Source organism: Camelus bactrianus, chromosome 7 (genome assembly GCF_048773025.1).
Source record: "Camelus bactrianus isolate YW-2024 breed Bactrian camel chromosome 7, ASM4877302v1, whole genome shotgun sequence".
NCBI lineage: Eukaryota > Metazoa > Chordata > Mammalia > Artiodactyla > Camelidae > Camelus > Camelus bactrianus.
The window spans coordinates 11,432,885-11,448,470 of NC_133545.1; the positions used below are offsets into that span (position 1 = coordinate 11,432,885).

Sequence of the window (15,586 nt, forward strand, 5' to 3'; positions counted from 1 at the left end):
GATCATGTACGTGGAGTTAAAGGTAAGAATGAATGAATGAGTTAAGGATTAGGTTTAACTGCAAAGCACAAGTAGGTGGCTTAAACCAGGCAGAGGTTTATTTGTGTCTCCAAAAGAGGTCCGGAGGTAGACTATCCAGGACTGGTATCCGGTTCCATGGTCATCACAGATTCCAGCTTCTTCCGTCCTCCACCCTGAAGATCGTCTCATGGTCCAAGATGGCTACTGGAGATTCAGCCATAATGTCCACATTTCAGACAAGAAAAAGCCAGATGAGGGTCTGGAGATGAACACAAGACGAGTCTCCCAACAGAGTTAGCTCATTTAAGAAACTTTCCTGGGAACACCACCAAATGAATTCTGCTATACTCCCCTAGCAACTCTTAACTGCAAAGGAGAATAGGAATGCAGTATTTTAGCTGTGCACACTGTCACCTTCACAAAAACATGGGTTCTGTAAATGTAGAAGGGATAATGGCTAGCGGGTGGTCTATTAACCATGTTTTACGATGCTCCGACATCTTGGGGCCTGGCAGACCCTGGGAAGGACTGCCCCCACCCATCCCCCCAAATATTAGCTAATTCCTAGAAACAGTAAAGGACTTGCCCAAGAGCATGCCTCTGATATGCAAACCAAGCAATCCTGAGTTCACACCCCTCATTAGCCTCCTTTCATCAGGCTCCTGCAGGATACTAGTCCTCTGCCTGAAATCACCCCAGCACCAGAGCACCTGACAACTCAGAACCACCCCTACTACCCACTGCTGCTGAAAAGTATTCAGACTGTTTAATCCTATATTTGTTCAGCTTTCCTGTCCTGTCTTATCTGTTCTTTCCCCACAAAAACAACAAAAGCTCTGACCCACTTTTCTCTCATTCCTCCTGACCCACCCTGGTGCCTGCCCGTGTAAAGAACTGTAAGTGATAAACTCTTCTTTCAGAGGCAGTCATCATACCGCATCTGATTAAAACAAATCCCAGGGACATCGTGAAACAGGTAGGCAACTGGACATGTTTCCCACAGTAAGGTATTCCACAACAGGAAGCTGGAATCCTGGCAACACCGGGAAGTTATCTCACAAAAATCTGCTTACAATGTGTTTGGCAGAAGAAAAAGAAGTCACTCTTGCCTCAACTTCTCTTCTGAGCTCCAGACTCATTAACCTCCACCCTCCCAAACAGAAGCTAGAAAGTCTACAATTCAACTATTTTCAAAACTAAACTCATTATCTTCCCTCTTCTCACATCTGCTGCCACAGCCATGTTGATGGGCTTCAGAAATAAGGTAGCACCACCTGCGCAGCTGCCAGCAGGGGCTTCGAAATCAGCTTCTCACTGCCTCTCCTCTTACCAACCCCCGTTCTGCCACCACCAGACCCTGGACAGGAGCCATGTGTTCTCAGCCTCTCCCGCCCAGAGCCCAGCACAAGCTCCAGCACGTAACTGGTACACAACGAATGAACCAATGTGAACCCTAAACACCCCTCATGTCACCTCCCACCCCCACATCACCAACCTTTCTAGGCTTACTCAGTAGCTTCTTAACTAACTCTGGGCTCTCCCCCTTCTAACCACCTGTCCTCACTGATCTTTCTAAAGCACAATTCTGATGAGATGTCCCTGTTTAAAACCTTCCATAGCTCCCCACTGCCCAAGTCCTCTGCAAGCCTTCAATGCCCTTTCTGCTCTAGTCTCAAACCACTTTTCACATCTTATCTCTGATTGCTTCATATACTTTTAAGTTTCTGGACCTTTGTTCACCTGTTTCCTCTGCTAACCTTACTATCCCCTTCTGTGCCCCACAGGACTTCGTTTCTACCATCACCAGTGTTCCTCACACCACATCATGCTTGACTACACAGGCTCCTGATTATATCTTCCCCGCCCAACCGCGACCCTACATTTCGAGTTCCTTCAGTGCAGGAGTCCTGCTATATTCACCCCTCTAGCCAGGCTGTGCGGGTGCATGGCATACAACAGGTGCTCAAGTGACTTCTGAGTTTAAAAAGATGCCCCGGTTAATTATAAACAGCCACAGAAGATTAACAACAAACCAAAAAGACACACCCAAAGTGAAATAGGTGCTCAGCAATCCACAGAGATTTATAAAACAACAGCAAAAAGGTGAAGTACAATTAACTAAAATTAGTGTGTCCTCCTAAGTACCCTGTGATGACTGAAAGCCTGATGCACCTTGCTCAAAATAACTGCAAAACCAGTTACCAGCAGCCAGTATGTCCTGACGCTCGGTTCAGTTACTGTATGCCAAGTAGTTACACGTGTTATTTATTGTGTTCCCCACAGCAGGCCTATAACAGCAGGACTATTATCATCCTTGTTTTAGTCACAGGAAAACAAAACAACAAAAATCCAAGGCAGGAAAAGTTAAGAAACTTACCAGGGTTCACCCAGCTGGTGAGTGAAGCAGAGGTTCAAACGCAGGCTTTCTAACTGCACAGCCTTAATGGAACTATTATGATAGACCACCTTTGATTTCAAATGACAGGTGTAGCAGAAAAACTAAAAAAAGGTCAAGATATAAATCTATATAGACAAACAGGACCCTGGGGTCCAATGCGTGGCAGAGAGCTAATGAAGAGCAAAGAGACAAAAAGAAAAATTTCAAAATTGTAGATGCATGATTCTGACAGCCGAAAAAGTGAGCTACACACCATCCTATCAGACTATGGGACTAGCACAGGGGCAGAGTATAGTCATTTTGAGATGGGGCTTCAATGCTGTTGACACCTGTCAAAAGCCTTTCTCTCTAAAAACTGAGCCTGACAAATTCTTGAATAATCCATTTCAATATCAATCTCAGTAGAAAGCAAAACACTGTAGTAGGAAACAATGAAAGGAGCAGACACTCTGAACTTATTTTAACCAGTAAAGAGACACTGCTTGATAAAAAGGAAGAGAAATATGTAAAGATAACCTGGTAGAGAAATTAACTGTGACTTATTTTCCTATGGGATCATGAGACTGAGAATCAGAAAGAATAAAGAGATAGAGGTATTTCTGGCTCACTCACAATTCTACCCCCAACCAAAACCTATTATGTATTAAACTCCTGGTGTGATTCAGGTGCACCTTGCCTGGGGCCCTGGTCAGAAGTCAGCACTGGGGGTCCTGGTTATGTACAGCCAATGGGGCAGCGGGAAGCAGGCAGCGAGCAGGAAGCAAAATGCACACTTCACACACCCAAGCTCAAACCCAGGTGTGCCTCTGAAAGGCTGTGTGACTCTGACATGTTTCTTAAACTCTCAGTTTTAGGTTTCCTCACCTGTAAAGTGGAGACACTGCTACCTTCTTTTTAGGGTAACAGTTAAATGAGACAATGATAAAAAGCCCTTAGCTCAGGGCCTGGCAGGCAGTAAGCACACAATGTCACCCACTAACAGAATGACTGTTACCTTGTAAGGTATTTCCCCATAACTCACTAACCTTGGGATTACCCCCTCATTTTCTACAGTGATTTGCTTGCTGTTACTCCCACCAATCTCAGGGCGTATAATGCAATCCCTGACAGCAAAATAAGTGGTCCTGCCCTTGATCTCATGTCAATGTTTCAGTGGGATCCAACTGAACAACAAGCATTTATGAAACCCTAAAATGTCACTGTGCTAGGCTGAGCTGGAAAAGGACAACCCTGCCTTCAAGAGCTGCGTGGTATCTTCTGGGAACAAAGAGAAACTACCATTAATTCCCCCTAAATGAGCTGCAAAGGTTAGGCTGTAACTCAGTTGGCAATGGCAAGTAGTCCCCAAAACAGTCACAGAAACAGGTCTTTGGTGTTTTGGGACGTCTCTGGATTAATCAGTTACGTGATTTTTAAGAAATGGATGACTCTTTGAGCGCTATACTCGCAGTAAACAGTGGATTTCACAAGTGGGTTGGTCTTTAAACTCAACTGCTCTGGGTGTGTACCAGAGAAAAAGGAGATCAGTGAAGCATCTAAGCATGAGATGAAGACACAGGTGACGGGGAAAACACACGAAAGGTCTTGCTCACCTCTAGTACGTGAAGCAGTGCTAGCTGAAGGTGAATGAACAGAACAAGCCTTGCTTGGAAATAATGGAAAGTTTTTTCCCCCAAAATGTAAACAGCTTTATTTACTTTTTCTTATTATAAAACACATGCTCAATGCTTTAAAAATATATATATACAAAAGTGTAAAGAAATAAAGAAAATCACACATAATCTCCCCCATTCAGAGAGCATCACAACATTTTGACTTTTCTCCCTCCAGACTTTTCTAAGAATATACTTATGTCAATACTTCTTTTTCAAAAATGGGGTGACACCACACATGCTGTTTGATACTTCTTCTCCCACATTTTGCTGTATCCTACTTATCTTTCTATTTAACACAGCATCCCAAAACCAAAGCCACAGAGCAGTTTTCTGCAGGTACATTCCCTGATAAGTAACAACATGAAGAAGGAAATGCAGGACACAAAACTTGGACTAGAAGACCCCTCGGTCTGTTACTGCTGTCAGATCCCACACGTCTACTCTGAGACCAGCCTGGGAACAGGAGAAACTCTCAGCAGACGGGGCTGCCTAGGTGGGCAGGGCAGAGCTTCCGCTCCCACGGCCTGCCTGGTGGTGGACCTGGGGTCTGCACTGTCACACGATGCTGAAGCCTCAGCACTGAACGCCTGACTCCAAACACTCTGCTGTCTCAGCCTCAGGACATTCCAAGCCTTCTCCAGCTGACAGGGATGTTACAGGACACACTTTTCTGCCCCTGAGGCCAGGGCTCAGAATCACTTTGGGTTTGTCAGTAAGCTATTTTTTTGTTCATCATATCACGTTCCCAAAGCATAAAACTTTCAAGGAGTATAAAGGTAGCTTTGTTGAGGAAATAAATTAAAAACTGCCCAAAAGATAAATTTTATCTACTCTACAATTTTGCTTTAGGAATGTAGCATAAATGAGTAAGGATTATATTACCAGACAGTTTTAATGTGTGAACTCAGAAAGCAGAGTTAATATGCTAATTAATGATCCCAGCTTCAGGGTAAAAAAAAGATGGCTGTAAAAATTAACTAAAATTGAAATTTAAAAATAAATAAATGAAGATGGCTGATACGAGAAAATGGCAATTAAATTTCTACTGTTCCTGGGCGAAGTCAGGGGTCCACAACATAGCATGTGAATTCTGAACCTGTTCGAGTCCAGCTCGATCTAAGCTGCAGTTAGCACCAGTCTCAGGCAGAGGGGAGAGGACATGAAGCCCAGGGTGCAACCAGGCTGGACCAGAGGCAAAGCTGAAGCTCGAGTGGCCCAGACAGAACAGCAACCAATACAACCTGAACTGGACAACCAGCCCGGCAGCAGCCAGCCGCTGAAAAGCTGCAGCAAACTAGCACGCAGATCTGTGAGGGGCTGATGCAAACTTCAAACTGAGTTACTTTACGTAATTTTTATTAGTAAATTACTAGTTCTCCGTAATGTCCAGAATCTTAAAATAAAGATAACTGTGTGTACACAATATATACATCAAGAGACCATGTAGAAAAACAGAAACCACCTAAATGTCCATCGACAGATGACTGGATAAAGAAGCTGTGGCATATTTATACAATGGAATACTACTCAGCCATAAAAAAGAATAAAATAATGCCATTTGCAGCAACATGGATGGACTTGGAGAATGTCATTTTAAGTGAAGTAAGCCAGAAAAAGAAAGAAAAATACCATATGATATCACTTATATGTGGAATCTAAAAAACAACAACAAAAAAACGAAGTTATTTACAAAACAGAAACAGACTCACAGACATAGCAAACTTACGGTTACTTGGGGGAGAAGGGGGTGGGAAGGGATAGATTGGGAGTTCTAGATTTACAGATACTGACTAATGTACATAAAATAGATAAACAACAAGTTTATACTGTATAGCACAGGGAACTATATTCAGTATCTAGTAGTAATTTATGGTGAAAAAGAATTTGAAAACAAATATATGTATGTTCCTATATGACTGAAGTATTGTGCTATATGCCAGAAATTGACACAATATCGTAAACTGACTATACTTCAATTAAAAAAAACAAAGAGAGACCATGTAGAAAAATAAAAAGAAAGTTTCACACCCGAGGTTCTAGGGAAACAAGAGTCAGAGGTTATTCAGGGGACCCCCTGAGTTCTGGGTGAGACTAAACAGGTAGAGAGAATGGGGGTTTAGAAAGACAGAAAACAGTGAAGCCAGAGCCCTGAGTCAGCCCCTGGAGATGAGCTATTTCATCCCTAGTTACCCTGTAAGTCTGTACTGCTAGAGAACTCTAGTTCATATACGATGCTAGTGAAATTGTCCAAAAATAGTCCTGAAGCTATCTAGGTTAGATACTAACCACTGTTCAGCAATGCCCTTTAATTTGGGCTAAAGCTTAATATCCCACTAGGATCATTCGTGTGTCGACATTTATTGCCTATTCTGTGCCAAGCACTGGTTAAGACGCAGGTATACAAAGAAGATGCAATCCTTGTCTCACAGTCTAAGAGTCTAAGGCAAGATAAGGAAATCAGTATTTATGACCGTGGCCTAAACGTCTGACATATAATGATGCTCAATAAATACCGAGTGGCTGGGTCAATACTACAATAGAAGTGTGCACAAAAACAACGGGTCTTCCCAAAGGACATTCATCCCTTTGCCACAACATGGATGAACCTGAAGGTTCACTAGTTTGCACACCTGTACACAGAAACCATCCCTTGAAGAATAAACAACTACTGAACACCATCACACACAGGCGCTACCAGGTTTATGACACTAAAAGGGGAGGAGGAGCGACAGGCAAGATATTATCACTCTTTTTATAGAAAGAATACTTTAATTTGTGTCCTTAGAAAGTATAAAGACTATCATGATTTGGAAATGAGACTGTACCAAACAATGGCCAAAGAAGAATCGTCCGTTCTACTCCTTCTCTTTTGTCTGGTCACTCAGAAATATAATGTTATCTGTAAAGAAGCCAAAGTATAAATGTTATTTTCAGAACTCTTCCTCCATCTCACGTCATCACTCCCTTCTACCACAGACACATTTTAGTGCTATTCACTGAAACGATTTTAGACAAATTCTCAAAGTATCACTTTCTTGCCGTGTTGCTTGCTACTCTTGAGAGGTTATGTACAGTAGGCATAACCAAGCTCCAAGTTGAGCTTCGACTGTTTATCAACAACTCAGACCTTGGGGAGAAGAGATGGGATATTTCGTATCTTTCCCCCAAAACAGTTAAAGTCTTCTCAGCAATAACTTCTTACAAAAGAGCTAGTCACAAATTGTGAGGCCTGCAATGCTCAGATGCCACTAAACCAGGGAGCACATCCTCACACAGAAGAGGATCAAGGCATCGCATTCCACACGGAGGATGGAAGAAGGGCAGGGCAGGGCTCACCACACGGCCCTGTTGGCAAAGATAGATTTACTTATGTTTTTAAGTCTAAACACTCATATAGAACACATTTTTTTTTAACTAAAAGATTTTTTTTGTTTTGTTTATTTTTATTTAGTATTTTGGTGGGGGGAGGTAATTAGGTTTGTTTGTTTGTTTGTTTGTTTGTTTATTTATTTTTTTAGAAGAGGCACTGGGGATTGAACCCAGGACCTCGTGCATGCTAAGCACACACTCTACTGCTTGAGCTATACCTTCCCCCCATATAGAACACATTTTATTTTTAAATTTCAAAATAGAATGAGTTTTATATATTCTTCCTTAGGAAAATTTTTACTAATCAGTATTACAGAGAAAACATTTTTATCCAAGAACATCAGGCAATGCTCTTAAAATGTTGTCCAGAAAGAGTTAGTCTCGGACAAGCAAAGGCAAAGAAATGGCACCTCCCACGTAACACTGAAAGATCTAGTTTCATGTCACTTCAGTATTATTCAAAAAGTGGTTATTATACAATGATGGAATATTTATTCATGACTATAGTCCTCTAAAACTAGAATATTTTGGTACAGAATGGTTATTTCAGGAGATACTATCAGTATTAACAACACTGTAAAAAGGCAAGAGTGCCATCCACTGGTGGTTATTTTTAAGTTACAGACATTATCCCTAGGAGACAAAATGTGGCCTATAAAACAGATCAGCCAAATTAAACTCTACTGCTTTCAATTCCAATGTCACTAAAGACCCATTCGATTTTACTAATAGCCATAAACCTATGTTAATTGTTTAATCATCCATGCTCATGAATACTGGTGACAAGGAAAAAAAAAGACAGATAATTTGAAATGTTTCTATTTGGCTTGGTTTATAACAATTTGCACAATCCAAAGTCTGCCCACCTATTAGATTTAGACTGGAATATGAATGTGTTAAATGCTTCATTAAAACATGATCAATAGAGATTTTAAAATGTCAATTATTTTATTTGAAAGCTTGGTCTTCTACTGCTGAAATCACTGGTGTAGTTCTATACCATTTATAGGTCTGGAAAAACATTTCTAAACAGGTAGACACCTCTGCAGACATGTCCCAAGGAAGAACAGAGCAGGCAAGCAGTGACTTACAGTCAAGAAACTCATGACTTCTGAAAGCAAATTGGTCAGAAGGAACCTCACCTAAGGTCTAATACTGAGGGTAGAAGACACCTATGTTGATTTTCAAAATTAATACACTTTCATCAAAGAAAGCATAAAAAATAATTATTATTTATAACAAATTACAATTTATCAGTAAGCTGACACTTTCCATAATAAAAAAATTAATTTTTAATTGATATCTAATGTTGGTATATCTCAGAAGTTCATAAATATTGAGACATTACTATAATAAAATCTTTCATTCCCATCGACTTATTTATCAAAACAAGGTTTCTCAGTGTTTACATCCATAAAAAAACAAGAAAACAGAATGAATGCTTACAAACTGTCTTACTTTAGCAATTTACCCAAAAGGTAAAAAATGCATCATCCATCTAATTAAAAGATGCATTTTCAATAAAATTTTAGTTTGTATATCTATACATTAAAGTTGTTTTGGTCAATTATGTCTAAAAACAACTGGGTAATAGGGTAATAGTAACTCAATCAAGAAGAAACACCATTTACAGCCTTACTGTCACAAAGTTTTAAAAAATACTTTAAAATGTCTATACATCTATTTTTGTTACCTATAATAGAATTAATAACAAAAGAGTCTTCACTACACAGTATATTATATTAAATAAACTTCTGAGGAAAAAATGGAATTGAAAAACAAGCGCAGCATAAAGGGAATAACGTAAATTTCCAAATGTTGAAGAGTTTGTTCAGGTATTTTTTTTTAATGATAATGGATATCAAATACCACAGTATTTAGATCCATTAATATATTTAAGAGTAACAATTTTATATTGAAAATAATTTTTAATGTCAACTCAAACAAGTCCAAAGGGGTATACTGTTTTCAAAATTCTTATAGAACTTTCAGAAAAGTTTGAAAGCTGCTTTAGAGGACATCTTCTTAACCTCCTTTAAGCTTTGTGTGTCCATCTTTCCTATGTTGTTTCATATTTTGTTTCATGAGAATAGGAATTTGTTCTCATCACGTTAAGTACCAAACAGGCTGTGAATACACCTGCACAAATGTCTCATGCCCTCACGTTAGCGTGGCTCTGCCTGGCACATGCTTCTCCCTGTTTAGACGATGCCCTTCAAAGGCACGAGAGTAAAGGTCTTCTAACTCCAATAAGAAATACTGGCATAAACAGTTCAATTTATAACTCTAAATAAAGTTACTTGAGAACTAAAACCGTGAGCCCAGAGATAATTTTCTAAAGGAAGAGGTAAATGTAGAAACTTGTCACGAGCCCACAAACCACACTCAGAATTCTCCTGGTGAGCGGCCTTACAATCTCACTAGCATCAGTACTCACAGCCTCAGGTGAAGTTACTTATAACACAGCCAAGCTTTTAAAGAAGGAAAGGAGGAAAGAAAAAAACAATAGCTACTATCACAAGTCTCACCGGCTATAATTGTTGTTGCTTGTCGCCTCACGTTATTTTTATCCGTATATTCACCATAGTCTACCTTCCCTTCCACATAAATTCGAGACCTGAAATAAAGAAAATTTACAGGTTTTAGTCTGAGATTCTAATATGCTTTACAGGAGAGAGTTCAGTCAGAGAGGGTAATGAGTATACACTAAGGATGAAATAGATAATCATACATAACCTCATTTTTTCTACCACTTCTCAAAGTTCAGAATTAAGAGCACTGAAATAGAATGTACACAGACTTGGCATATTTAGGAAAAAGGGACAATGTTTTCATCCTTGAGCTTATGGAAGTTTAAAAAAAAAAAAGAAATTTTTCAAAATCTTAAGGAAGAAGAAGAAAAAAAAGGCAACCTTAACACCATGAAAATGAAGAGCAAACCGGTGGCATCCTTTAAGTCTCCATGACTGATTTCCAACGTGTCATTTTCCTTCACCTGTGATTTTGGATTCTCTGATTTGTTGATTTTCACTTATTTTTCAATTCTTTTCCACAGTGAAGTTCATTAACTTACTCGCAAAGGACTTAGATTATTAAAATTCAAAACACAAGTTTTCAGCTTATTATTTCACTCAGAGTTAATTACTAAGACTCCTTCTGCACTGTCTAGAAGGCTGAACTAGAAGACAGCCATAACTCTGATTTTAAAGGGTAGAAAATGACAGTAGTATCAATTTTCAGAGTCTAACACCACTAAAAATGTACAATATAGAAAGTACAGAAAACTGGTAAAATGGGTGCCAAAGGGAACACATATACAAATTCAACAATCAGTAGGTGCAATTGTATATAGACAGTGTTCTTGAGATTTCCTCTATGTGTTCATACATCCATAATATGCCCATATTATACACACATATATAAACCCCAGTGCAGGTACACATGAAGAAAAAGAATGCAGTTATTGAAAAAAACAGAAATTTTAGTTAGTGCTGAATTATTTTTTATAAAATGTTTTATTTCTATAAAACAAATGCATTTCTAAATATACTAACTGTAAGTATAACTGCTGTTAAATACACCCTCTTGTTCTGTGGGTCTGGGATAGACACTTTTTACACGATCAATCCAAGCACTCCAAAAGGGACCTACTAAGCCTATACAAAATTATGAAATATAAAATAACTGCTGTGAATACTATCATAATGCCTCACCGTGTCAGGCTGCAGACATTCCAGATCCTCTGTGAGGACACCATGTGGGTGCCAGGAGGGAAGACGCCTGCCATCGGGACCCCTGCCCTGGCCAGGGTGGGAACTCCTAAAAGCGCTGCTGTACCTGCTCACATGGCACTTAGTACACTCTTATCTCATCGGCTTCTACTTAAGTACGTATCTTATTTGCCCTAAATTGTAAGTTCTTAAAAGGCTAAACCATGTTAAAACCTTTAAATCAGTCACATACGGCAATGAGCTACACATGTAGTATTAGGTACTGAATAAATACCTCTTGAGTTAATAGGGAGTAATTAGTGGTACGATGTAAAGGAGTTACACATTCCATGAAAACACCTGTCACCAGTTTTTTAAACCAATCTGTAAGATCCTTCCTTTCTCAACTTACCCCTTTTTCACATACTGATAAGCCACATCTCTGAGGCCTGGTCGGAATACTGAAATTCTGTGCCATGTTGTCTTCTGACTGACATCACCTAAATCTCAAAGAACAGGAAACATGGTTACAAAGGCAAAAGACAAATGCAAACGACATGTCCAGTAAAACCAGTGCCACAATTTCCAAGAGAACAAAACAGAATTAGAGAAGAGCCTTTCTAAAAGCAGCTTATCTCTAATTACATAATTGATAATAAATAATACTTATTTATTGTGGATGAAATTAAAACTCCAGTCTTTTATACTCACCCACTTGGTATGTTTCATTTTCCCCTGACCGCCACATCTCATTCGTTGCTAGAGAAAATATCGTGACTGGGTTTTTTCCTTCCACCTGTCTCATGACTGGGTCCTGACCTACTCGACCAAGTAACTGCACACGATTCAGAGCTGAAACGCAATGTGTGGATAAAGTCAGAGAGAGAGAAACATCCGGGAGAGGAACAGCTACAAACGCTATTCCAACTTCGATCTCAGCATGAAGCAAAACCCAAGTTCTAGAAGGTCAGGAAATAAGTTGAAAGGGTGAATAAAGGGTGGCTGGGAGGGAGGAAAGAGGGCTGGCAAGAAAGGAGAAGAAATTCATAGAGGAAGTAGCTCCACAAAATAAATATTAAGCTCTTTTATCATAAATTCTTCTTTAAAATACCTTAAAAAATTTTTAGCTGACTGTATGGTTAAAAGAACAAATCTGAGATCTGAAAATCTTTATAAATACAAGTATTTTTCTGAAACAGCAGCTTTCACAAACATTCACTACTTTAGCCAAATAGCACATAACCTTGGAAGACCTAGATAACCAAACAGAACTCAAGGAAATTCTTTGGCAGGAAACAGACAACTGACTGATGAGGGAAGAAGGGCCTGATTCATATAAGGCTCCTGCAGCCTAACAGGGCAAGACCAAGATCAGAGAGGCAAATATGAGCCCAAAGCACGATGATTGACAGTGTACCCCTTCTGCAGCACATTGCAGAACATTAGCACATTGCTATAAATAATACGCTTTAAACTTGGAAATCAGCTACTACTTACATCTTTCAAGAATCAAACTGCTAGCTGTTTCAGACTCGTGTCTTATGCATTGATGAAGTACCTGAAGTGGAACAAATGAGTAAAATGGCTTTAATTTTGGGAGAAAGGCAAATGCAAACAGAAGGTCCATTCACATCTTGTCACCATCCGGTCAGCAGCTCCTATAGCATACATCTACAGAAGATGAGAACCTGGCCCATCACAATGCCCGAAGGACCCCGCCAACCCTTAAGGGCAGCCTCCTGCAGAAGCCCACAGGTCCAAAGGAAGGACTAGAGAGTATTCCCAAGAGAGTTAGTTTACAGTCCTCTCCAGTTTCTTTCATGGCAGTCCTCCTGACTATGGTGCTTCCGTGTCCGCAGCCAAAAGGTAACATCAAATACATGCTGGAAAAATATTCATGCTTTCCATACACCAAAGAAAAAAGTCTATGCTAAATAAATATGGTTCTTTGATAAAGTACAAAGATATGACTGTCCAAATCAGCTTGTCAGAGAAAGGTAGTCACTAGACAGTAATAACAGATATTACTGAATGCCAGCTAAGTGCTTTACTTCTTATTAATTAATCCTCAGAATAAATCTATAAACTATGTAAAATTATCCCCACTTCATACATGGGAAAAATAAAGTTCAGAGAGATAAAGTAACTTCCTCAAAATGGCACAGGAAATAAATGGCAAGTATGCCTAGAACCCAGGACCATCTAACACCAAAGTGGCTGCCTCTCCCACTTCCCTCTGCTGCCCCTTAAAGACATACTGCTACCACCAAGACGTGAGCACACATCACTGGGAACATCACGAGGCTCAGAGCTCAGAGAACTAACCATTACATCAGAGAAGTATGTGTCAAGAGGTAGCACTGTTAATATAAAGTAGGCATCTACCAATTAAAAGAATACCCATTCTAGGAGTACTTTTGGCTATGGAATCCTATCATGTTTCGGGGCAGAGGGTGTGTAAGAAAATAAAAATGTGAGTTACAATATGTTAAAGAATCAAAACTGCTAATTACTACTTGTGTCATGATTCTAGAAATGTATTGATCTGAGTGCTCAGATGAGCCAGAGCTCGTAAGTTTCACAGAATAATTTGTCTCATCGCAGGCACACAAAATCAAGACCTCATGGAGGAGAAATAAGGAAAGAATTATGAAACTGAGATTATTTTTTAAATTAAAGTTTTAACTTTTATATCTGGTTTTAAAGATAACTTAACACTGTAGTATTGTGTATTAATACAGAAGTAACTTTACCATGTTTTACATTTCAACATGTTAAAAATATATATGTATATATATTTTAAAGTACACATAGGTTAAAGTAGGGATCAAAGAATACAGGCTAAATTCTACAGCAGAGTGGTGGAGATGAGAACAGCTTTCACAGAAGAATTGATTCTTCTTTATTCTTAACAGGATAAGGAGTAAGAGAGGTATTATAAAGGAGACTCTACAGAACTTGGTGCCCAAGTGTGGTGAGGAAAAAGGGGTCTAGGCCAACTCAAGGCTGGCTGGAGTGACTGAAGAGATTAAGTAAGGAGTCAAACTGGGTGAAATGAGAAGGAATTTGGGACATAGTAAATTTGTGGTGATGTTGAGACTTCACCTGCTCTCCTCAGATTTGGGAAACGGTGGAGGGTGGGGGAGGTAGGTTGACAAACCTAGGAAGTAGGTGGTCAGAAAAGGAACCACATGCCTTATTTTTAAAATGCTGGAACAGTGACTCTCATAGTCTTTAGATTAATAAAGACTTCAAATGCTTTCTTGCTGATATAAATCCAAGTGACACATGTTAGAGAACGGAATGACTCCCTGTGCTGTACACCAGACCACTGACACACTGTAACTGACTATACTTCAATTAAAAAGTTTAAAAACTTAAAGAATAAAAAGTAATGACTCCCACCATATTCATTAACAAACTATAAAAGTTTCGTTTTGTTTTAGTTAACATTATGTATACAAGCAAAATCTGTTTCCAATCCTCCATATCAAATAACACGGGTGGGCTCAAACGTTCTTTGCCTCAGCAAGCAAAAGCCTAAAGAAATTTGATCACTATGGCTAGTAATAATACACCGCAAAACTAACATGGAAAAATGATTACCTGTAATACAGGTCTTCGAAACATGGCTTCTATATTCTTTTCTTACAATCTAATCTTTGGTCTTTCCCTGAAAAAAAAAGAGATAAATTAAATCCTGTAGCAAGAGCACAAATTCACTAAATCATAAATTCTTAACTGCACTCATGACGTCTATGCAATGCACCTTGCGACCGTATCAACATCCCTACACATTTAATGAAGATTTCCTCCCCTTCCCAAAAAAGTCCTCGCACCTGTCTTTTTATTCCCCTTAACTTCCTCTTCCTCCAACCCATTCTGATTCTATTCCAATTTCCACTCCATTGTCTTTTCAAATTTCATTAAAATGCAAATCCCCCTCGAGCGAAAATTTTTGCCTGATTTATTCACTGTTACATCCAATACTCTTAAAACAGTTCCTAAGACATAGTAACGGCTCAGTAAATATTAGAATGTTATCAAGGACTTGTATCTGAAACGTGCTGTTGCAAAAATTACTGCCTCCATCCCCGTTAGCAAGGACCTAGAAGATCCCTGGGCTTCTCCACCTCACCGCCGAGAGGTGCGGGCGCCCTTTCTCAAAGGTGACGCTCACGACCAACAACGGAAAGCGCCTGGAAGGTGGGGTGGAATCGCGGAGTCCTCAGCGCGAGTAAGAAGAAAAAAGCCAGACACGACACAGTACCACCTCCCGACCCACGCAGGGCCGTACGCACACCGAACACAACACTAGCGCCTTCCGCGCGCCCTCCCTCCCGGACCTGACGCTCGGGCCCGGACAGCCTCCAGGTAGGAATCACTTCCGGGAGCAACCGGGACTCAAGGCTCGCGAGAGGAAGGAGGCAACG

General features: G+C 39.8%; 1 protein-coding gene across 7 annotated transcripts; it reads right to left on the minus strand.

Moving 5' to 3' along the window:
• Positions 1-76: 76 nt before the first annotated feature.
• On the minus strand, positions 77-15,580 carry SSBP1 (single stranded DNA binding protein 1). 7 transcript variants are annotated; one of them, XM_010947444.3, is made up of 8 exons: positions 15,292-15,493; positions 14,760-14,826; positions 12,651-12,711; positions 11,865-12,005; positions 11,566-11,659; positions 9,972-10,060; positions 6,900-6,973; positions 77-225 (listed from the first exon to the last, which is right to left on the minus strand). In XM_010947444.3, the coding sequence occupies exons 2-7, from the start codon at positions 14,781-14,783 to the stop codon at positions 6,930-6,932; spliced, it is 453 nt and encodes a 150-aa protein (XP_010945746.1). In that variant the 5' UTR covers positions 14,784-14,826; positions 15,292-15,493; the 3' UTR covers positions 77-225; positions 6,900-6,929. The 7 variants fall into 7 exon arrangements, with proteins under 7 accessions (XP_010945746.1, XP_045366921.1, XP_045366923.1 ...); XM_045510965.2 differs by having other exon boundaries at positions 77-387; XM_045510967.2 differs by lacking the exon at positions 15,292-15,493 and adding an exon at positions 15,500-15,580 and having other exon boundaries at positions 77-6,973.
• Between the last annotated feature and the right edge of the window lie 6 nt (positions 15,581-15,586).

What these genes read in the sequence shown, in the direction of transcription:
- SSBP1 (XM_045510967.2), bottom strand. Translation starts at nt 14,783, where the DNA reads ATGTTTCGAAGACCTGTATTACAG. An exon ending in AAATGAAACATACCAAGTGG is followed by an intron (nt 11,660 to 11,864) that starts GTGAGTATAAAA and finishes CTGTTCTTTGAG; the next exon opens with ATTTAGGTGATGTCAGTCAG. An exon ending in TATCAGTATGTGAAAAAGGG is followed by an intron (nt 10,061 to 11,565) that starts GTAAGTTGAGAA and finishes TCTTTATTTCAG; the next exon opens with GTCTCGAATTTATGTGGAAG.